The 24,281-nt window shown below is 39.2% G+C and overlaps 1 protein-coding gene across 5 annotated transcripts in view; it reads right to left on the bottom strand.

Annotated features, from left to right (window-relative positions):
- Positions 1 to 8,031: 8,031 nt before the first annotated feature.
- Positions 8,032 to 24,281, bottom strand: part of armc9.L (armadillo repeat containing 9 L homeolog) — a 76,239-nt gene continuing 59,989 nt past the window's right edge. For 4 of the 5 annotated variants that reach the window (XM_018241339.2, XM_041562270.1, XM_018241338.2 and 1 more), the window contains 5 exons: positions 24,114 to 24,229; positions 22,654 to 22,778; positions 17,288 to 17,414; positions 15,004 to 15,152; positions 9,110 to 10,605 (listed from right to left, as the gene is read on the bottom strand). In XM_018241339.2, the coding sequence (XP_018096828.1) occupies positions 10,583 to 10,605; positions 15,004 to 15,152; positions 17,288 to 17,414; positions 22,654 to 22,778; positions 24,114 to 24,229 (540 nt within the window). In that variant the 3' untranslated portion in view covers positions 9,110 to 10,582. 5 annotated transcript variants of the gene reach the window in all.

Here is a 24,281-nt window from a genome sequence, read left to right as displayed (position 1 = left end):
AGGCACAAGTCACATGACCAGGGGCAGCTGGGAAATTGACAAAATGTCTAGCCCCATGTCAGATTTCAAAATTGAATATAAAAAAATCTGTTAGCTCTTTTGAGAAATGGATTCAAGTGCAGAATTCTGCTGAAGCAGCACTATTAACTGATTCATTTTGAAAAATTTTTTTTTCCCCACGACAGTATCCTTTTAAAGGACACTATGGGCCTTCCAGTAATGTGCAGCTTTCTGAATAACAGATAAGGGATCTGATACCTGTATATTAATAGTTCATACAAATGTTCATGGCTGACATTTATAGCTAATGAAAATGAAATGTCACATCAGGAGCCCCTACAACCCCCACCCTAGCCACAGCCCCTGCCCTAGCCATGACCACCTACCCTGCCCCCCCATCAGCCACAACCTTACTCTATAAGCCCCCATATACCTTTATTCCTTGTTGATGAGAAGCCAGTAGGGGAGGTCAGGGGAGCAGAGCAGGGCCCACAAGGGTCAGGGCCCACCAGGTTTTTCCTGCTGGCCAAGTCTGACCCTGACCAGGGGCGTAACTACAGAGGAAGCAGACACTGCGGCTGTAGGGGGGCGCAGGAGGTATAGGGGCCCCATAAGCCCAAATAAATAGAAATTTCAACATATATATTGGTAAAACAGGACAACCTCTGGATATGTTTGGGGCCCTAAAATGAATTTGTTGTGGGGCCCATTAACATCTAGTTACACCACTGAGCCTGACAAATGGAACTTCATCACCCGGTGGGAAATCTCCTCTCTCACAGCAATGAAGCACCCAAATAATACCTGTCTCTTCACATTAGTTACAATCACTACATGTAAAACACATGCCATGCAGCGATCTCACGTAGTAGTGTAAAAATGCCTACATCCGCATATTCAGAATTTTACCCAAGATTGTTGAATGTGAAGGGACAGGTAATGTCAGGCGCTTCTTTACTTAGACTTAGATCATACTCCAGAGACCCTTTGGTAGGCATGTGTGGTGGTGTTAGAATAAAGATGTTTCAGCAATCCACCTTTTATACAATTCTTCAGCTATATTTCTTGTATGCCTCTGGCTTTTTGGTATTTTCATATTGACTTTTACAAGTACATTGGATATTGCAATATAGGGCTCATTTAAGCAGCACTAGGCAGGCTGCAAAGTGCAAAAAACTGGTGTAAACCACCATATTTTTGCATTTTCCACCATACCCTTAGGGAAGAACTACACAACCGATTTTACCTGCGATAGCATCCGTTCCGAATCGCTGAGATGGGCAGGTGTCACGTCAGATGCGCAAATCTAAGGTAAGTAATAGGAATGTCAGACAGTCGTATTCGAACCCTGCATGTTGCGTCTTCATCCGACAGTCGTGTTGTGTCCAATGCACGCAGCGACAATGTCCAACATTCCTATTACTTACCTTAGATTTGGCGCATCCGACGTGATGCCTCAGCGCGTCGGAACGGATGCTATTGCTCGTGTAGTTCTACCCTTTGGTGCAGGATTTTGTGCTTCAGAACAGACTTCATAGACCGCTGTGCCTCTCCCATGAATACAGAGGTGCTTGTGTTCCCCAGAGCTGTATTCATGAGTGGCTGGCATTAAATACAGGGCTGCATTGCATTCAAAATGTAATGTTGGCATAATTGTATCATTTTATTTGGCATTTTATTGGATTTCTATTAAATTAGGTTATTTTTTTCACACAATTTTATTCTCATTATTTAGACTCATTAATTACTCTTTGCTTTTAAAGGAGAAGGAAAGGTTAAAACTAAGTAAGCCTTATCAGAAAGGTCCATCTAAATATACCAGTAAACCCCCCAAGTAGTGCTGCTCTGAGTCCCCTGTCAAAAAAAACACTGCATTTCTTTCCTTCTATTGTGTACACATGGGCTTCTGTATCAGACTTCCTGCCTTCAGTTTAAACCTCATTGCCCTGGGCAAGAGCATGCTCAGTTTGCTCCTCTTCCCCCGTCCCCCTCCCTTCTCTAATGTAATCTGAGCCCAGAGCAGGGAGAGACTCAGGCAGGAAGTGATGTCACACCATGTTAATACTGCAGCTCCTATCCTAAACAAACAGAGAGTTTCTAGAGCTTTTTACTCAGGTATGGTAAAACATTCTACAATATAAATATAGCATTCTAGCTTGCACTATTGTGGCTAATCTATTGGCAATAAAATGCCTCAGTAGCTTTCCTTCTCCTTTAAATGTTAATGTCTGTATGTTTACTGGTTGCCATGGTAATATTTATGGTGTCACAGTCCAGCATTACTGTTGATCAAGGTCTCAGTGGAGGCTAAACATGTATTTTTCAGATGTCTATAAGGATATATGTATGTATGAACTGTAACTAACTGATCTACATCCTATAATAATTTTGACACCATTGATACTGGCATAAAGCAGCAAACCATCCGAGAAAGACAGTATTTCAATCTCAGTTAACACTCTTTGACTAAGGCAGACTAAGGCAACTGGCCATTTTACAAAAAGGCTTATGTTTTGTACCATTTACTCCACACAGTTCTTTAACTTCTCAACTGAATGTAACTCAATTTCATAAGCAGCTGAAACATTGTGAGTATTTTTGCCAAATACCAATTGACAAGATAAGTAGGGATGGGCGAATTTGATCCGTTTTGTCAAAAATTAGCCGCCGGCAAAATGTAACCTATGCCCATTAAAATCTATGGGCGTCAAAAAAATGTTGACGCGCGTCTTTTTCTTTTTGACGCACAATGCCATACAAGTCTATGGGGTCATTTTCGTGGCGAAACAATGTGAAAAAATTCGCCCATCCCTAAAGATAAGTAGTCACCTTTTCCCTGCATCTCTTAACTACTCTTAGCATTCAACACAACTCCAATCTCCACAAAGAAGAAAAACTGGCTATTCACATATTGTGCAACAATGGAAACTCGATGACTTGGGACGTGGACAGCTTATTTGAAAGGTTTGTGTCAATGCTACAGAACTGGAAAAAGATCTCGATAGACAGCCAAGGAAAACTGGTTCCTCTTCAAACAAACAATTCAGTAATCGGTTTGTTCTGCGTCCCATGAGTCATCGTCCCTTTGGGGTATAACTGAAACCTTCCTCAGGGCTCACTCCTGTCCCATACATTCCAGGTGGCTCTTAATGAGGGAGGTTATGGAGGCTAGAGGTCATACAGCTCTGTTTTGGTGTGAATTAGCCACTCTCCCTGAACCTGTATCAGGCCATATATCCTCCTCAACACCTTACATCCTCAGGTAGAATCCTGCGCGGAACCAGTTTTTGGGACCCATACCCGCAACCCGCAATCTTGACCGATTGGAACCGCTACCCGACCCTACCCGCAAGTACCTTATCCCCAACCTGGACCAGCTGACCATCATGAATCAGGAAGTGCTGTCATTGTCAACCGGAAGTGACATCATCGGAAGTAGACATGATCAGGGGGGAAAAGGAGTAAAACATGAAGTGCTGTCATTGTAAACCGGAAGTGACATCATTGGAAGTAGCCGTGACCAGAGTAAATATCGCTATTGAGAAGACCCGCAGCCCACAGAACCGCCGACCCGCGTCTTTACCCGCACCCAGAACTTCTCCCCTCAACCCGCAAGGTACTGCAGGTTTTTGCGGGTAACCTGTGGGTACCTGACCCGCTGCAGGACTCTATCCCCAGGTATTGAGCAGGTGCTTGTCTCGTGCCATCTTCACCCAGCCCTCACTCCAGTAGGTAACCACAGATCTGACGATGGTCTCGTAGAGTGTCCACTTTGCTTTCCATATCAGGAGCTGTGACTTCAACAGGTGCTGAAGTATCATCTGGCGCCTGCACTAATTCTGGCCTTAATTTCGAAGTGGGTTTCGTTCCTCTCTGTAATCTAGGATCCCAGATACTTGAGTGTAGGCACCCTCTCATAGCTGCTGTCCCAATTATCCTTAGTTATGATTTTGTAGACTTCCCTTAAAAGTATCTCTTTTGACCATCACTTTCCAGTGACTCCGTGTGCATATTTTTCTTTCCAGCTTTGTGGCTATATCTATCCATTTGGCATGTGAATGCTTTATACTGCATTGCGTGCTAGATATCTTGCTCACAAAAAAAACATGGTGGTTTCTCACCCTAATTGGACTTCAGGGTAAGCCTTCACAAATATTACTCTGTTGAACCTTTCAGTTGTATCTAGAAGAAAAAATAGGCAATCCAAAGGGCAATGACAGACAGAGAGATTAGTTGCCCATGATACATCTTCTCTTCTACAGGCAACTAATCTCCTCCATATCCTTTGCTTAGCTTTTCAAGTTGTCCAAAGTTGTTTTGTGAGGACATATTAAATAAACCCAATAGGTCTTGTTTGCCTACAATGAGCAATAATTATCTTAGCTAGGATCAAGTACAAGGAACTTTTTATTATTACAGAGAATTTTTAAAATTTTTAATTATTTGATTAAAATTATGTCTATGGGATATGGCCTTCTCATAATTTGAACATTTCTGGATAATGGGGTTCAGGATAACGGATCCCATACCTAATAAATATGATTTTATAAAGCACTGATAATATCAAACACATTTATTTGCTTTTTATCAGGTATGGAGCTGGCCAGTGGTTGTGCAGTAGATTTAGGGTTGAAGTCAAAATTTGAATTTCGAATGTAAAAGTTCTAAATTTCAAGTTTATTTTAGTGTAATTCGACTAGCAAATGGTTAAAATTCGATTTGAGTTTTTAAAATAATTTGAATTTGACATTTATCATTTACTAGCCCTTTAAGAACTCGACTATTCGCCACCTTAAACCTGCAGAATTGCTGTTGTAGCCTATGGGGGACATCCTGGAATCAATTTAGAGTTTATTGGAGACATCCAGAAAATGTAGTTTTTGGTTTGATTCAAGTTTGCGGGTCGATCCCATTCACCTGAATTTGAAAAAATCTGTTTTTTAAAAATTTCTCTTTTGAAGTTATGGGAGTTCATGGGAGTTTTTACAAACTTCCATGAACTCAAGATGCACCCTTGATAAACCTGCCCCTTAAAGTGGACCAGTCACCCAGGCATAAAAAGCTCATAGCTTTTGTAAACTCGTTTAAAAATCTCAGCTGTCAATCAAATATTGCCTGTCCCTCCTCTATGCCTTAGGCATAGAGGCGGGGCAAGCAAGATTCTGAGATGATGGACGAAATGCCTTAATAACAGTATCAACAAAATGGCTCCTGCCTGCATGCTATAATTATGATTTCCCAGACTGAAGGAAGCAAGATTCAAAGAATTTATATAGTGTAATTAAAGTTCATTTTGCTTGACTAAAATGATAAAATAGGATTTGGAATATTTTGACGGGTCCCCTTTAATGTAGTCTAATTTGATTTTGCCAGTATTTGTGATACCCTACTACATAAACAGTGTATACTTGTCTGCTAAAAATGCAAAATGATGGATTACATCTGAATCCATCTATGATGTGTCATCTTTGCAAGGGGGATCTTGAGAAACTGACAATAAGGACTGCTGATTAAATTTGATGTTGGAACATTATAGTCAGTCAAATTTTATTGTCATCTCAAATGTATATAAACATACAGAGTGTTACAAATTGACAGAAAATCTAAGGTATTGCAGAGAATTTAAAGGCAAGGCAATCTACTTATACCCATAAGTCCACTGGACTAAGACAGGCAATCAGTTTTGGAGAAGGATGGAGTTCTTGGCTAGCAAGACATTGCTCTTTATTAGAGGCATATAGACAGGAAATTGGGTTTATTCATCCCCTTTACAAAGGACTACATTGAAACAGAGTGACCAGAGAAGAGCAACTATTAAAGGCTATTAAAGTTTTTAGTTATGAGGCAAGGCTGGAAAAATAGTTTTTATACATACATATATATATTAAAGGAGAGGTGCATAAGGGGCGTTTTTTGCAAAAATGTTTGGGTTTTCTCCAGTGGAGGAGTGAGCTTACAGAGCCAGTGGTCAAGTTAAGGTGAACCAATCACAAGCCACTCATGGGGGCAGGCAGCCATGCTAGGGCACATTCATGCAAATTATGAACGATTGTCTCACCTTAAGCATTATGTACATACAAATATCGGATTGGCCCACAGGCGCGTTTAAATTGAGTAAGTTGGGACAGTCAGTAAAAATGCACATACAAGTGTCAACATTTTTTTGATAAGAGAGCACAGTACTTAATTAGGGTGTTATCTCAGAATATTACACTCATCATACTAGAAGTTATCTGGAAGGTGAACAATCCCTAATCTCTGTGTTTTAGGAGACTGCTTCCAGTAGAGGGGACCTTGTATAAGGAGGAAAGGGAACCCTCTGTATCAGGTGGAACTCAGAGACACCAGCATTTTATGTGTTTTGGCTGGAATCTGTGATGTTTCTGCTGAACGAAGAATAAAAATATTGGTGCGCGAGGACACACATGAGGAATAGCATACACATTATGTTTTTTTCAGCAACACAGAAGAGAATTTTCCAAATAGATGTAAACATTTAACCCATAGCATCTCTATCCCCAACATGGCAGTATAAAGGACAGACAGCCCTGAGTGCATTGGCAGATGACTGGCATGGCACACGGGCACATAGCTTTTCTGCTGAGGAAAGACAGGTCGTTAGACGGAACGTTGTCTTACAAGGGCTGGATTTCATGTTTGGCGGAGGAAGCAGAAGCATTTATTGTGTGCCATGTTTCTCTCAGCACATAGCCCCTGAAGGCGGTGTGTCAGGAAGAGCCAGTGTATCTCAGGTTTTCCATCAGCACTTTCTGCATTACCATGCCCCTCACCTGTCTATTCCTGAATGGAAAACTTGTTATAATCACACACCAGAGGCAACAAGTGCACAGCCTGCATCTATACTGAGACTGGGGGTCAAACACTGAGAGGGGTTTATTGTAGCATTATTCTAATTAGATATTCTGTAGCAGACATGTAATTTCAAGGAGGTTGTTGATGGCATTATTTGAAGCAAACATAATCGTCACTGCCACAGCACCGAAGAGTTATACAAAGCAGACTTCTATTTACCCTTTCAGTGCAAGAGATGTTATATGAATGCTGCAAAACCGTAAACCCTGGAAAGGAAGCAACATTTATCTTAATGGAATATTTTATCCGCTGAAGTTCAAAACAGTAAAACCTGGAACAGTTGATCGATTTCAATATAGCAGTGATCCATAACCAGTGGCTCGTGAGCAGCATGTTGTTAACCAACCCCTTGGATGTTGTTCTCAGTTGCCTCAGAGCTTATTTTTTTAATTACTGGCTTGGAGGCAAGTTTTTGCATAAACAAAGGTGTACTTCCAAACAGCTTTTATGCTTGTGTTGCTCCCCAACGGTTTTTACATTTGATTGTGGCTCACGAGTAAAAAAGGTTGGGGACCCCTGCATTGGATCCTTAGTGGGTTTTTTTTAATGCATTCTGCAAACTTGTTTTTCTGTTCTGCGTTGCTCTTATTGTGCCCTTATTTTATTAGATTATTTTAATACACTCTGCACTGTTCTTACCATGCTCTCTAAACTTGGAATATTTATTTTTTATAAACCAACCTGATTGGCTCTTCTTCAGAACTTTATCATTGACTTGTTTTAATGGCTCTTTGGTACGTTTAGATATGTCTTCCAACAAACTCTGGTCCTTCCAGAAACAGGTGTTTTTAAAATCATTTAACTGCACCTTTAAATAATAAGATTCTGAATGCAGATATTTCTTCCACTGAATTAAGTCAGACAATTAAATCCATCTCAATTCCACACAACAAAATGAGGAAGCATCCAAGGTTGTGAATACTAACACAAGACACTGTCTATCAGGGACAATTTGATCATTTTAACCCATTTGAAATATGTACTCCTCCCTTTTCTATAGCAGGTACGTGGTTAAAACCTGGTGGAGGAGCTTTGGTCTGGAGACAGTCCATGGGAAGTTATATAGCCAGCAACCTTTTGTCACAACAGAGATGCATAAAAGTAAACATTGTAAATCCTATGCACTGCTATTATATAAGAAATGCATTACAAGATAAATTGCAAATTGTAAACTCATTTATTAAATATATTAAAATATTTACATATATCTCATTATTAGGTCAAGTTCACATTCAGTTATAATGACAACAATTTAAATAAACAGAAAATAGTACAGCACTTCCCATTGTTATTAAAGGAACAGTAACTTCATAAAAAGGAAAACATGTTATAGTGAGTAATTAAAATATAATGTCTGGTTGCCCTGCACTGGTAAAAAATGGATGTTTGTTTCAGAAACACTACTATGGTTTATATAAACAAGCTGCTGTGTAGCAATGGAGGCAATTGGTTAAAGAGATAAGCTCTGTAGAACACCATTATATTCAACAGAGCTTATCTGCTATGTAACACAATCCCTTTCTCCTTTCAATGGCTGCCCCCATAACTAAACGTTGCACAGTATTAACTCTGCTTGCAGATACCCTGTAATGCCAATTAATCGTTTTGCCCCCATGGCTACACAGCAACTTATTTATATACTACTATATAACTATAATCATTTTTCTAAAACAAACAGATCAGTTATACAGTGCAGAGCAACACTACATTATATTTTCATTCATTTAAAAAACAAATCTTTTGGTGTTACTGTTCACCTTCCAACACTTTTTCAGTTCAAATGTTTTCAGAGAGTTCACCAGAAATAAAGACTCCATCATTACCCTTCATTTACTATTTGTGAAAGTTTTTCTAATATTGATGTTTAATTTTTCACCTTATATCTTTCTGATGCATCTCTGGGGGGGGGGGTCACTGACTGTTCTAAATTTATACATTACATTACATTACATTATACATTTCTTTCTCAGATTTCCTGAGTTTCATTACAGGCAGCTGTTAGAATTGATGCAATCGTTGCTAATACTCCAGAGATGCTGCTGAGAAATGTATCAACTAATGGGGCAAATTGTAACAGTTCAAAATCTGCACCTGGATCACTGAGTTGTCAGACAAACACCAGAGACATTACACTTAAATTTTGGAAAAATAGTCAAAAATAAAAAATAGAAAGCAATTAAAAAGTCTTTTTTTCTGAAGAGAACTAAATACAACTGAACTGGAAAAAATGTTTGGAAGGTAAACAAGCCCTTTAAGCGTATCATACTTGAAAAAAAATAAATTGCACACACTGAACTACAACAGTACCATCTGACCTGAAAAACTTGTCTTCTGTAACTTCAATAGGGCAAAGACCTTAGGGTCTGTGTTGTTTACTAAGGTACAGTTAACTAAGGTCAACACACCTACTGCTCTTTGTTCCTCAAATCCCTTTTCAAATTATACCCCCACATGTAATAAAAGGAACTAAGTTTGCCCCGGAGCAGTAACCAGTAGCAACCAATAAGATGTTTGCTTTTAAACATGTGACCAGGAAATTCTACCTGCTGATTGGTTGCTATAGGTTACTGCTCTGGGCAAACTTAGTGCCTTTAATTACATAACCCCAATAGTGTTTTATTCCTGTGGGAGTTAGTCAGGGGGGAGAGGAGACCTGTCATAAGGTCATGTATGAGATGGGGAGAGGAGATAAAAGGGCCGGTACTGTGGATAGGACTGTTCTGCCTTTAGAACTGCACACAACGCTGAATGGAAAAGCATTCATCCATTGAGCTTGTTGTCTAATAGAAGGTAGAGATTGTAAAGGTGGAAAGCAGAGTAAAACAAACACCTACACTTGGATTTCTCTCGTCTTACTGTACATAGTCTGCCAGAGTACTCAGATCTGCTATCTAAATGCTCAGTATTATATACAGTCAATACATTGAGGTTTTTCTGTCTGTAACAAAATGTCTGTATATTGCAGGAAGTTCTAAATGAATTCTAGGTTATGGAAATGTGGAGCTGCATTATAATGAGATGTGACATGTGTAGGCATTGTAAGAATTTCATCATCTCTTCTATTACACATCAGGCAGATTAAGGTACAGAGTGGAACAGGGAATGTTAGGAGATAGTGAAGAGAAGATGGCGTGGGCAGTAAGTGGACAGTACGGACCTGAGGAGGTAGAGCAAACTAGTGATGGGTTGAGCACACAACATAAATGTCATAAGAAATCGGGTGAACATATGTAACACAACACAACTTTTCTCGATTTGTCTATTTTGAGTTTCATTTATTTCTATGTTTTAACCCACCCCATACAAATGTTAATATTTATAACAGATTTCTATTTCTGATGTTTGAGAAAATAGTCTGCTAAAATCCTTGCAGAATGCAAACCTGCTCTGCAAGCATTCTTGTCTAGGTAAAATGCCATACCTTGCAGCAGAATGCCTCCAAATTCCAATATGGTTATGTCATAGGGGCATCATAAATTCCTTGTGTGCCACCAGCCTCAGGCCCTTGAGGCTTTTATGATCTTCTAAAACTTGTTAGCAAAGGTCAGCACTTTTCATGTCACTTTAACTCACAAAGTGTAAGGGGGGCGGGGGGAGTAAAAACATCCTTGGTTATGTTGCCCTTAGAAATGAGAAATTGTCCAAGTGATACTAGTGCCACAACCAGTATAAATAACCGATCACCAGATCACAGGGTCAGAACTTCTTCTCATTTTCTGTATGATTGGGTACCTGGGGAAAGAAAATGAAAGAAAGAAATTAACTTTATATAGCTAACCCCTAACTTTATTTTTTGTACTACTAATATATCAACTTTAATTTTAACATCAAAAAGTAAGATTATTCCATCATTGTATATATCCATCTTTGCTAGTGTTGTCATAATAGGGAAGACTTCAGCTTGCAATCCGCTATACAAAAGCAAGAATTAAAGCTAAAGGTGGCTATAGACGTAACAATTATGATCTTTCTTGGTAAAGAGCTGAATCGCCGGATATACAGGTGGAAACAGTAGAATTCTACCTGTATCTGACGATTCAGCACTAACAATGGCCGATGTTCAGGTGCCTTCAAAGGTGCCCGACCAGAATTTTCCTCCTGGGCCGATTGATGAGCCGACTGATATCCAAGTCTTCTGCAGATATCAGTCGGCTTGTCTCCCACCATACACGCACCGAATACCATATGAAAATTAGCTTTGTACGATATTATCTGTGCGTCCACCTTTAAATATAGAAACAGATAGGCGGCACTGCAGATAAAATGAAGCCTATGATTAAGGGATTTCTTTCCTGAAAAGTGTAAGGCCATGTGGATCCATCTACTGCTGGAATAAATTCTCTTTATTAATTTTATCCGGAGTGCCGCATATCTGTTTCTATATTTACAAGGCACAGCTGGGTTGCTGGTGGCTGAGCACCTGGTTTTGGAGTGGAACGAGTGAAGGAGTAAAACCTGCGAGGGGTCAGTCTGGATCGGCTATTATTATTATTATTATTTTTGACTGTTTGAATGTTAAAAATTGCAGTCAAGAAAAACAAATTAGCATTTTGTATTTAACTTTACCAAATTTAATAGTGTTCTTCCAGACAGAAGGAGACCCATTTGGATTACCATTTGGAACTTTGGGAGATCTAACAGTTCGAAAAGAGGCCTCTAGAGACTATAGCAGTGACTACAGCATGATTTGAGTCCTGGACTTATTTTCAGGGTATTTGAATTTACTGCAGTTGGATTTACTTGTGATGCAACACTTGTTAATAAATTCGACTCATTCATCTAAAGGTGGACATACACGATAAGATCCGCTCGTTTGGTGACATTGCCAAAGGAGCAGATCTTTTCCCCTATAGGAAGGACTATATCGGGGGTAATCTGAACCTATGGCCAAAAGATCGGATAATGACGAGCGCAATGGGCATTCCGACGGGTCGGTCGGGAGAAAAATCAAACCTTCCCGATCAATATCATGTCCAGATATCGATCGGAAAGACCCGTTGGAACATGCTGTTCACCAACCCCATGGATGTTGCTCCCAGGGGCCTTCAAAGCAGGAGCTTATTTTTCAATTCACGGTGTGGAGGCAAGTTTTGGTTGTATAAAAACCAGGTGTACTGCCAAAGAGAGCCTCATGTAGGCTGCCAGTCCAAATAGGGGCTACGAATAGTCATTCAAAGCCCATCATTGGCACCCCAGGACGTTTTTGCATGTTGCTCTCCAACTCACTGAAAAAAAAAAAGGTTGTGTCGACGTGTCTATTTGTCTCACTGTGTTTGACAGCTCTGAGCTGTCAAATTCTTTCATTTTGTAAGGGTACCAATTACTCCCCAAATAGAATAAGTGAATGAACAACATTCAGACAATTTGTTAGTAAATTCCTGTAGCAGTGGGTACTAACATGCAGTGACCTTAGAGCCCAATATTTTACATTTTTTACTTTTTTTCTAGTGATCTCCATCAACTATTTTTTTTCATGCTGCAAAGAAATTACTTAATAATTAATAAGTAGCTAGCTGGAACAACTGGCTTCACAAGGTGAAAACGGTTTGGTTCAGACATGGTGTGTAATTTACAGCTATGACAGACATTCCTGTCCTGTGGGAGATAAAGCACCCAACAATAGCTGCCCCATTGCATTCATTTGAATTACTTCATGTAAAACACTTTACATAAGATGATTCAAATGAATGTTTAGGGGCAGCTATTTTAGGGCACTTTATCTCCCACAGGGGAGATTTTGGGAGGGAGATAAAGTGAACCTGGTCTGTCATTGCCCTTGGCTGGATGATCAGCCACTGCAGAATTAATACAAACTTTTCTGCAGAATAACCCATTTCACTGTTTAGTGCCCAGAAGGCTCTTTCCATAAGGGTAGATGACTTCTACGTCTGCAGTGTGTTTTTTTTCTATGACTCTTATTGTCACAGTCTCAGAGCTGAACCGATGATTTTTATGGTGATGGCACACAGGGTGATTATAAGCATTCTGTAGTTCCATGGGTGGAGACAAAATGCCCAAAATTGTTCCCAATTCACTGCTGATCACCTGCAATTGCCCGATGTTGTCAAGTGACCGCCACTTTCTGCTTACAATTGCAAACAGTTTTTTCTTTCCACGTAGCTACTCTCTCTAAATGAACAGGATTAACAGGATGCATTTCATAGGGCCATAGGTATGTTATAGTATGATCAGGTGCAGCTGCCGAGAGTCCTTGTCCACGTAATCTCTATCAAGTTTTTATGACTATAACATTGCTTTTGTTCTGTGCCAAAACACACACAGGACAGACAGCACATGCTCCAAGGAGATCAGCTAAAGGAACAGGAAGCACATGGTTGGACTCATGTCCAGAGTTAGAAAGGGAAAGCAGGGACAAGAATACACAACAAATGTAAAAAAAACCAAAAAGTAACAGCACAGAGTTAGTGTTAACCCTTCAGCACAGACAGCGAGAAATGCTGTATGGTACTAGTGGGCCCAGGGCACAGATCTGATTTGGGGGACCACCACAGCCAACTCAAGAAAGCAGATCACAATGATGTGATCAAAATACTTTTGTTGTGTATTAAAATCAGTTACTCTGAGTCTGTGGTATTTTTTTTTTTTTTATAAATAAATGATTATTTACATTTACCATTGTTTAGCAATTACATTTTTTAGTACTTTTATTTATATATCTGTATTATTTCCTTTCCATACAATTAAACCCTTTATTTTATTTAGGCCATCCCCTATGATGCTCCAACCTACTCCCACAGGTGAATACTTGTACTGTTCCATTTTTTATGGCTGGCCACCTTAATGGAGAACTAAAGCTTAACTAAAGAAGTAGGTTTAAGTGTTGTAGATTATGTTTTTTACTTGCCCAAGCCAACCACAGCCCTTTAGGAGTAAAGATCTGTATCTCTGGAAATGCCCCAGTAGCTCCTCATCTTCTTTTCTGCTGATTTACTGCACATGCTCTGTGCTATGGTCACTTACTGAGATTAGGGACCCACTCACAATATACAGAACACATAAAATATAAATGTCACAATATAAGGCTGATTAGTAATTAATACAGATAATTACTACATGGCAGCACAGAAACCAGTGCAACTAGCATCAGAATTTAGAGATGACATATAGGATACATGAAAAAACCCTAATATATGGTGTTGTTTTACATGGAGCTAACAATTAATATTATCTTTAAAAATCACCCCTTTATTTGAGCTACCTATAGATGTTCTCTGGTCCCTGTCTGTGTTTCAAATGAGGGGTGGGCGTGTCCTAACAGTCCCTGCCAGAAGCACAGTAGGAGGGGGACAGCCAATCACAGCCCCGCAGTCACACAAGCACAACCAAGCTTCAGTTTCCTTTCAGGTCCTGCTAGCTGCTGATTGGTTCTTGTCATACAGTGCAGTGAGCTGAGAGCCGCGGCTCCCCTGCACAGCCTGGGAATTCAGGGAGCAGAAAGTGCAAGAAAAGGGAGGGATTATTAGGGTTTTTGCAGAAATATTCAATAAATAAGCCTGAAACATTACTTCTTTAAGCACAATTCTTCTATATCTAAATGAGTTTAACACACTGGTACATTCTTGTTTTTTACACAAAATGTCTCCTTTAATAATCAGCCCTGTAGCATCATCTTATATTATAGTCCAACCTCATTTTCTGCTTGATAATTTGTGACAAACCCTAAGCTTAGCTTCTCAACAGCTGCTCAGAGCCCACTGAGCACGTGAGTGTCGCAGACACTTTCCAAGATGGTGACCCCCCTGTGACAAGTTTGAAGTCCTGGATCATTGCTGCTATTGAGAAGCTGAAACTTTAGGCTGGTGCAATAAGTTCAGTAAATAAAATATAGCATTTTTGGCAATATTCGTTTTTAGGGTTTAATGATTTCAGCAGTAACTGAAGATGTTCATTCCCTTTCAGCCAAACTGCACCTACATGGTTATCAGGTTTGGTCTGTTTTTTTTACTGCAATGCTTCTAATTGCCCGTTTATTGCCTTGCAGACAGCAGTCAAACAAAGAAAACTCACATATTATTATGAAGCTTTCCTGTAGGCAATAAAAAATAGCCACTAGAGGTTTTCAAACAAAAGCTATTAAAATAACAGAATGTCTCCTGGTAATATTCTTACTTTGTCTGCTTCGAGTAGAAGATCCAGCAGAACTGGAATAGCTGGTCTGCTGTGGGCCTGACTGAGAGAATTGGGGTGCAATAGTAGGGGTTCTGGTCTTGCGGGATGTGGCATTTTGCACCTCAGGGCTACGCGGGAGCCAGGCTTTGCTGTTGCAAAGTAAAAAGGAGATTAAGGAACATGTAAAATAGCAGTAAGTAATATAGACCGTAATATACATTAATAATCTGTATAATATCATACTTTATTTAAAGGAACAGTTCAGTGTGAAAATAAAAAATGTGTAAATAGATAGGCTGTGCAAAATAAAAAAATGTTTCTAATATAGTTATTTAGCCAAAAATGTAATGTCTAAAGACTGGAGTGACTGGATGTGTAACATAATAGCCAGAACACTACTTCCTGCTTTTCAGCTCTATAACTCTGAGCTAGTTAGCGACTTGAAGGGGGGGCACATGGTACATACCGGCAGGACCGTCATCAGAAATCACAGGGCCCCATACAACAAAATTTTCTAGGCCCCCTGGGCTGCATCCACCGCAAGCCCCACCTACAGGTCCGCCCTCCCCACCCCACAGGTCCACCCCCCACCACACAGTAAAAAAACAAAAAAAATATTGGTGGCTAGGGTTCCCACATGTTAATAAAAAATAAAAAAGATATTGGTGGTCAGGGCTCCCCATAAAAAAATATTGGTGGCTAGGACCCCACATGAGAAAAAAAAATGGTGGCCAAAATTTGGGCCCCCCCCTACATTATGAGAAAATTGGTGGCCAGGGCCCCTTAAACATCCATGCCTTCCCGAAGTCAGCAGCTCTCAGAAAGATGGGGGGTCCGGATAATCAAGTGAGTGTGGCGTGGACATGCCCCCCTTACCCTCGGGGCCCCCTACAACTCTCCCCCCTGTCCCCCCCTGATGGCTGCACTGCATACCGGTCAAGTGAGTTTGCAATTGATCCTCAGCATTCAGCGCAGATTCAAAAGCAACAGTTATGACCCATGTGTCCCTCCCTCAAGTCTCTGATTGGTTACTGCCTGGTAACCAGGGTAACCACATGGAAAAGAGGTAGCAGCACTCCCATCATAGAATAAAACCGCCTTTATTTCAGAATTACATCTGGCACAGCAACGTTTCGGACCTTCTGGTCCTTTTTCAAGCTGACAAAGTATAAAACTGCAGAATGTAACTTCCTTAAATACCCACATTAGCAATCTGCCTCTATTCCCCCTCTATGAGGGATATTAGTATAAAGGCTTTCAATATCTAGTGTGACCAGATACATCTCATCACTGATTGGACCCAGTTGTTTCAATTTATTCAAAATAAGGAATATGAATTGTATCCTCTGTTATAAATATGGCATTCTGATTTTTAAACTGTTTTTAATATGACACATTGCTTTGCTTCTCTTTTCGTGACTACTAGACACTATTGAAGCAACAAGAAGCTAAGTTAGCCTTTATGTAACAAATAAGTGAACTTTAACATTGCATTTAAAAAGTGTAATTGTAATTCGTTACAGATGGTTACTGCTAAGCTTAAAATATACTCTGTGGATAAGTACAACCACTAGAGGGCATTGCTAATGTGGGTATTTAAGGAAGTTACATTCTGCAGTTTTATACTTTGTCAGCTTGAAAAACGACCAGGAGGTCCGAAACGTTGCTGTGCCAGATGTAATTCTGAAATAAAGGCGGTTTTATTCTATGATGGGAGTGCTGCTACCTCTTTTCCATGTCGTTTGAAAGAATGTGAAGGTGAACACATTAATTGGCGTGCACCCCTTGAAGTAAGCCTGTTTAAATCTAATGCTGGATGTCTATCTACATAACCAGGGTAACCAGTCAATGGAAACCAAGAGAGCTGAAAAGCAGGAAGTAGTGTTCTGGCTGTTATGTTACACACACAGTCACTCCAGCCTTTATACATTACATTTTTGGCTAACTAACTATATTAGAAACACTTTTTATTTTGCACAGCCTATCTATTTACCCAGTTTTTATTTTTACACTAAACAATTCCTTTAATGGCTGTATACTGATTTAGTGGCTGCTTTTGTGCTCTGTATTGCTTAATACACTGCAGTAGTCAAGGAAACCTGAGCACAGGGGCGTAACTACAGAGGAAGCAGACCGTTCGGTTGCAGGGGGGGCCAGGAGTGAAGGGGACCCAAAGGAGGTAGTAAATAATTAACAATTTATCAATATTATGGGGCCCTAAATTTAATTTGTGTTATTGGAGTAATTATATTGAATAATATATCCTATGCCTTCTAAGCCTCACCTGCTGTTCTGAACAATGTTCTTTTCCATACCAAGGTCCAGAATACGGGGTGATGTTGGTGACATCGCCCCACGATGGTCTGTCAGACTGTTTGGTGAGAAAAGCCGAGATGCCTCAGAGTCTATTGCTATGAAAAGAGGAAGATAATCATTAATAATGTGTAGCAGAAACCTTCATTCTAAACAGCGAGTGTGGGTCCTCTTGAACTATATATATATATATATATATATATATATATATATATATATATATATATATATATATATATATATATATATATATATATATATACACAAAAGATAGAAGGTGATGGCACTCACAGGATTTGATTAAATAACAACTGGATAAAAAGGAAAAAAAGTTTATTGATCCAACGTTTCGGTCCCACACAAGGACCTTTTTCAAGGAAAAAGGTCCTTGTGTGGGACCGAAACGTTGGATCAATAAACTTTTTTTTCCTTTTTATCCAGTTGTTATTTAATCAAATCCTGTGAGTGCCATCACCTTCTATCTTTTGTATGTTTCTCCTACGCATGGGCACCCAGGTCTCGTCCTCCTTTAGGGTGTGCGGTCCATACCTGCCTGTTTTTTTTATATATATATATATATATATATATATATATATATATATATATATATATATATATATATATATATATATTATATATATATATATATATAAATCCAACGTGGCGGTGAGTTAGTCCGCACAAAATATATATATATATATATATATATATATATATATATATATATATATATATATATATATATAGACACATACATATATATCATGGTTACAAAGTACTTTGCACTCTTACTATAATATCCTGTGGGGTGCACGGTCAATATAAATTATGTAGTCGATCTGGAACAAACAATTCCAGGACCAGCACTTCCCTTTGTGATCCAGTGTTTTATTTAAACACCCATATAGCCACTCCAATATTTCGATCCTCTTTGGGATAAAGGTCCGAAACGCACTGGGTTTTATTTTGAGGGGTTTAACTTGTAGTAGTAGCCCAGCCCCTCAGGCTTACAAGGATCCCTTCAAACATAGGCTTCCAAATAGTGCACCTAGCACTCCAACTATAGTTGGAGAAACATGAAGATTTAGTGGACCATAGCCACTAGAACAACTGCTACATAATATTCAACTGCTACATAATAGTATAATATACCATATAATAATTATATGATATGTAATATTATAATTGCATATAGTATTATATATATAATATAATTATATACAAACAATATGTGACCCTTTCTCTCAGTTCTACAACTTTCCTGGCATGTTTCTTGCTCAGTAAATATGGGGTTACACATTAAATTAACTTGTTAATTTAAGTTTGTACAAACTTATTGCATAGCAAACTCCACCTTGTTTTCTTAACAAACATCAGAAATGACCAGAATTTGCAATGTGACTATAAAGTCAGATTTATTGCACAATATAATTTATACTTAGAAATGTTTAGCCCCAAAAAAATAAAAAGCATTAATCAAACAGGTCATTGAACTCACAGAGAATGAAAAGCACTGATTTAAAAGCAGAGAAAATCCTCATACAGAAAGTTTCCTGTGATAGATACTGCGGATTTCCTGCTAGATTTCATGCAAAATTTGGTCAAAGGAAATTCCTGTGGATATTGTGCTAGCCACCTGCTTTAAAGTCACAGTTGGGTCATTAAACTTATGATGGACAGTGTAATATGTTTAGCTGGTTACCAATAGACACATTTTCTACCTCCCTCTGCTTCAGTTCTAAATAGGAATTTGCTTTCTGTTTAGCAGTAGCTGCACCCCACAAACTAGTTGTTTCAATAGTATATGCCCAGTTGCAGATGTTTGACACTTTCAACTGCAATGGCATGATAAGAATTAGTGTGTATGCTCAGCTGGTAGAGTGTGCCACAGAAGATAGGTTGCGTTGATCAAGCTCAGTGAAATTACAACAAAGTTAAACTGAATGTTTAATATCTGCAAACTGGTAAATATCTAAAACTCTTAAATACTGGGAGTGTCGTTAATGCAGTTAGGGTTGGTGCTGGTGGGATGCGTACTGTTACAAAAACTAAAAAATTGCTGGGGTGGCTTTATGCCCTTTAATTAACCATAAAATGTCATTAAAATGGTATTGTCTCCAGGAACAGGCAGCTAACTTATTCCACCTGATTTGGGATTGTCTTCAAATCTTTACCTTCTGGACCCAAGTTATAACTTTTAATGGGATAACCTGGATTTCCCCCAGGGTGATAACACCAGCTATCTGTCTCCTGGGGATCGTAGAGGCTATAATCCCCACCAAATGTGCCAGGGTATCGTCACGTATACTATTATTCTATGCAAAGAAAACTGTGGCAATGCACTGGATTGGTAACTCTCCACCTTCCCTCAGAGCGTGGAAGCAGTTGGTTAACAATGCCATCCCACTTTTCAAATTTACATATGAAATTAGAGGTTAACCCACCAAATTTGACAATGTCTGGGGGCCATGGTGCGATAATGACCCAGCTTCAGCACTCTCTGACGAGACCTGAAATAGGGTACCCTGTGTACACCCTTACATAAGGCAAATATGCCATCTCCTGTTCCTCCCTGGCGCAAATGGTGGCCCAAAATTAAAACACAAGAACTACCACTTGGTGTGTCCAATCAATCCCCCTACAGCTATAGAGTTACACTACTCTATGTGGTATATTTATATTTTATATAAAAAGCAAAGATAAGAGAACCCCACAGTCCTCTAGAGTGAAATTCCCCCACTCTCCCTTCATTTCTATGGGATTTTGAAAGGCGTATTTATCGAAGGATGAACTTTCACTTTCACCCATTGATAAATACTCTTTTAAAAATCTCAAGAAATTAATGGAGAGTGGGGGAATTTCACTCTAGAGGATTGTGGCGATCTTTAACTTCACTTCTTGATAAATATACCCCTATGTCGGCCTGTATTTCATGCTTGACTCCATGTAATGCATATGGGTTGTTTTGAGTGGGGAAAGAGAGCAGCAGAAGCCACACTGTTTTCCATCTGTCTCACTGGGTGATGCTTCCATAGGCGAATTACAAAAGAAAACAGTATTGCAGCCTATGAAAGGATTGCACGACTGCTAGCCCATTATAACTGGCACAACTGCAGAGGATCCTTGTTCCATTCTGGAGAGTTGCTCTTGTAAGTACCACTGGTCTGTGGGTGGCTTTTGGCTAGCTACTCTTTAGTAATGCCGACACATTTGTATGGAGTGTCATAGGAACATCTCTTTAATTCTGAAAAAGGCAGCAATTAGTGATCTCTAAGCATAAAATGAGTGATGGAAAAAGAGACTACATGGGCAATGCCCTTCACAACTAACACAGTAAGTCATGGACAAGTGGGGCCTATTTACCATACTGTATAAAACAATTAATGGCAGAAAAATAGTGTAAAAAGCTGTATAAAATAAATTGCAATTTATCCCAGAGTGTGTTCTATTTTAATCGGCTCACAGACAGAACTTGACGCATCTATTTTACGCCACTCCAGACCTTGCATTATCCATTAAAGTCAAGGGGAAAAATGCAGCAAGTAAGTTCCAGCAGCAAAAAAAACATAACCAGCTAAAGCTGGCCATAGACCTGGAGATATATCATTATGTCTGACGAACGATCATGCGTTGGAACCTCATGATCTACCAATAATCATTCAGATTAAATAAAGTATTAAAAAACACAAATCAGATGATGTTCTGTCCATTAATTTACAGACGTATGAAAGTTACATATGACAAATAGTAGTGACAGTCGCCCATTGATATCATCAGATATAATATATGCAAAGATATTATCGCCAGCCGACAGACATCTTGTAACCTGTCCGATGGACTAAATGACCGATCTCCATGGTACTAAAAATGTTGAGATGATCCAGACACGGTCAGAAAAACTGTGACTTTATCTTTGCGTCTATGGCCAGCTTTATTTTCCCATAGTATTTTCAAATGTCTGCTCCCATTTACAACGAATTTATACACAGAGGTACAGTATGTTATAATTGAATATCAATACACAGTGAAGCATGGTGATGTGTGGTTTATTTTGTGGCCATTCTTTTTACACAGCATGATAAATAGTCCCCTAGGTGTATAATTTTTCAAAACACATCAGTTAATACTGCTGCTCCAGCAGAATTCTGCACTGAAATCCATTTCTCAAAAGATCAAACAGATTTTTTTTACCTGTATTATATGAAACCTGACATGGGAGTAGACATATTGTCAGTTTACCAGCTGCCCCCAGTCATGTGACTTGTGCTGTGATAAACTTCAGTCACTCTTTACTGCTGTATTGCAAGTTGGAGTGATAGCAGCCCCCCTCCCCCCAGCAGCCTAACAACAGAACAATGGGAAGGTAACCAGATAGCAGCTCCTTAACACAAGATAACAGCTCCCTGGTAGATCTAAGAACAGCACTCAATAGAAAAATCAAGGTCCCAGTGAGACACATTCAGTTACATTGAGTAGGAGAAACAACAGCCTGCAAGAAAGCAGTTCCACCCTAAATGCTGGCTCATTCTGAAAGCACACGACCAGGCAAAATGACCCGAGATGGCTGCCTACACACCAATATCACAACTAAAAAAAATACATTTGCTGGTTCAGAAATTAAATTTTATATGGTAGAGTAAATTATTTGCAGTGTAATTTAGAAATAAAAACAACATTATAAAAATCATGACAGAATCCCCTTGATGCAATGGGGCACAGCAGTATCTGCTTCTGTAAGCAATGAGTTCTTGTATTCAAGTATGACTAGACATGCTGCTTTTCCTGACTGCATTTTTGATGCCCATAGGGTGTTAGATGCTGATAATGTGATTATAAATGTTCTACTGTCTGTACATTGTATAGGGCATTTTTGTGGGGATTCAACTAATGCATTTTTTTGTAATTACTGGAATTTACTGGGGAGTGGCCAAGGCAGATCAGGGGTGTGAATGTACATCTAAGGGTTTTTCTTCCATCCCCAGGGACCCATTTAGACATCTTTCTAGATCATCCAGTTTATAGTTGACTATTCCTGATAGAACGTTTACTTTAGACTTGGGGAGAACAATAAACAAACCAAGTATAGGTTGTGGCTTTTCTTGTGAGCAAGTAAAGATACTGTCATATCTTAGAATGATTGCTGTGCTTTATGAACATAATAAAAAATGTCTACCATTTCTAGATGTTTTAACAATTACAGAGCACTTTTCATCAGTGTGGGATAGTTCAATTTTCACTGCTCAAACCCATATGAATAAACACACCACTAATGGAGCCAATCCCACATAAGGTGACACAAAGGTCTTCCATAATTTGTTCCCAAAGGGCATTACTTACAGTCAGAAGAACTGGCCCGACTTCCACTGCGTGTTGGTGGTCTTGAGCTAGACAACGACATTTTGTTTGCTTGGCTGGATTTGAAAGTATTCGTTAGAGGTGAGGGTGAATTACTGTTTTTTCGCCTTTAAACAAAGCAGGAAAGAAGTTGATTAATGAATGCTGTTTTATCAAAGGAAACAACTCAGTATGATTATGAAACAGAATATTTAATATAAAAGCTGATAAAAAACATTGCATCTACCCCAGATCTCGTAATGCATAAGAGAGATATATTAGGCTTATGGTACACAGCAAGGTTTCTCATTTGTCAGAACTTGTCCCTTTATGTCATTAACAACATTGCCTGTTGTTTGGGACCAGATACTTTTTCTCTGTTGTTGTATCTGTAATGTTTCTAGCAAGATAAATAGAATCCTAGCTCCTGCTCAGGGGTTGGGCAATTTTACTCCTCCACAATATGTAATACAACTGGAATTTAAAAAAAAAAACTATAAACTTTCTTTCATCTTTTCAGTATGTAGAGACCCTAAGCATTAGTTATATTTTTGGCCAGGTAGTTTCCTGTATAGTTTGGACACCCAAGGTGGTCCTCAGTAAGCCCTGGGTGATTATTTCCCTTCTCAGGGTCAAAGTTATGTACTAGGAATTCAGGGTTTGTCCAGTACTTTTAAATAAATAAAAGGTAGAGTACACATGCTCAGGGATCTTTTCTGAATACCATCTAGCGGTATAGGTGGGTACAGGATTGGGACTGGGCAGGTGCCTGACCTCGTTAAAAAACAATAGTTAGCTTTGTTATAGTCACTTCAGGCGGGAGAGATAGGCAGGAACCAGCTTGCCAAGCAGCTCAAGGCTCCAACAAGGAGGATAGTGGGGTTAGTACCCTGCGGTGACCAGACTGCCATTATAGGGATCTCAGTGGTTGAATAGCAGAAGTAACTGTATTTCAAAATGACAGAAACAGATTTATCAAAATGTGGGATTAGAGCTTTATAAATAAAAATTCACCCATATTTTATTAATTCCTATGGGATTTTTAGAACCATATTTATCAAATGGTGAGATCTAACTTTCACCCATTGACGAATACAATTCCGTGTGAAATGTATGCAGGAGAGTTTAGAAAATGGTGTATAATTGGCAGTAGTCTTGTGTGCACTGTCCACATTTGATTAAGCATAGCTGCAATTTATTTAACACTTTGCATAAATATTGAAAGTTTTTTTACAGAAAGCAAATAATGTTAGTAAAGACTTAAAATGCAGGGATGGGCAAAACATAGGGAGTATAGTATAAGCCTTCTTTTGCTACATGTGGCCAATTATTTGTGTATGCTATAGGGTATCTTGGCTTCCAGATTCTAGGTAGTGTATACCCTCAAAATCACTATCACACACCATACACGAAGGAAGTTTGTACATGACGAGATATATATACACACACAAACACACACTTACACTGTATTCATAGCTCGGTGAGAACTGGGAGTTACAGGTCTCTGGAGAGGTTCATCAGCGCTCTGCAAGATACCAGCAAACATCCTCTTCTTTACTTTGAAGCTGTTGGTCATTATCTAAAAGGAAAGTAGTTAGTTTAATGGTGTTAAACTGATCAGCAATAAGCTA

Source organism: Xenopus laevis, chromosome 5L, assembly GCF_017654675.1.
Source record: "Xenopus laevis strain J_2021 chromosome 5L, Xenopus_laevis_v10.1, whole genome shotgun sequence".
In the NCBI taxonomy this organism is placed as follows: domain Eukaryota; kingdom Metazoa; phylum Chordata; class Amphibia; order Anura; family Pipidae; genus Xenopus; species Xenopus laevis.
The sequence above is the reverse complement of the archived record's forward strand: the minus strand, read 5'-3'. Positions and strand labels throughout refer to the sequence as shown.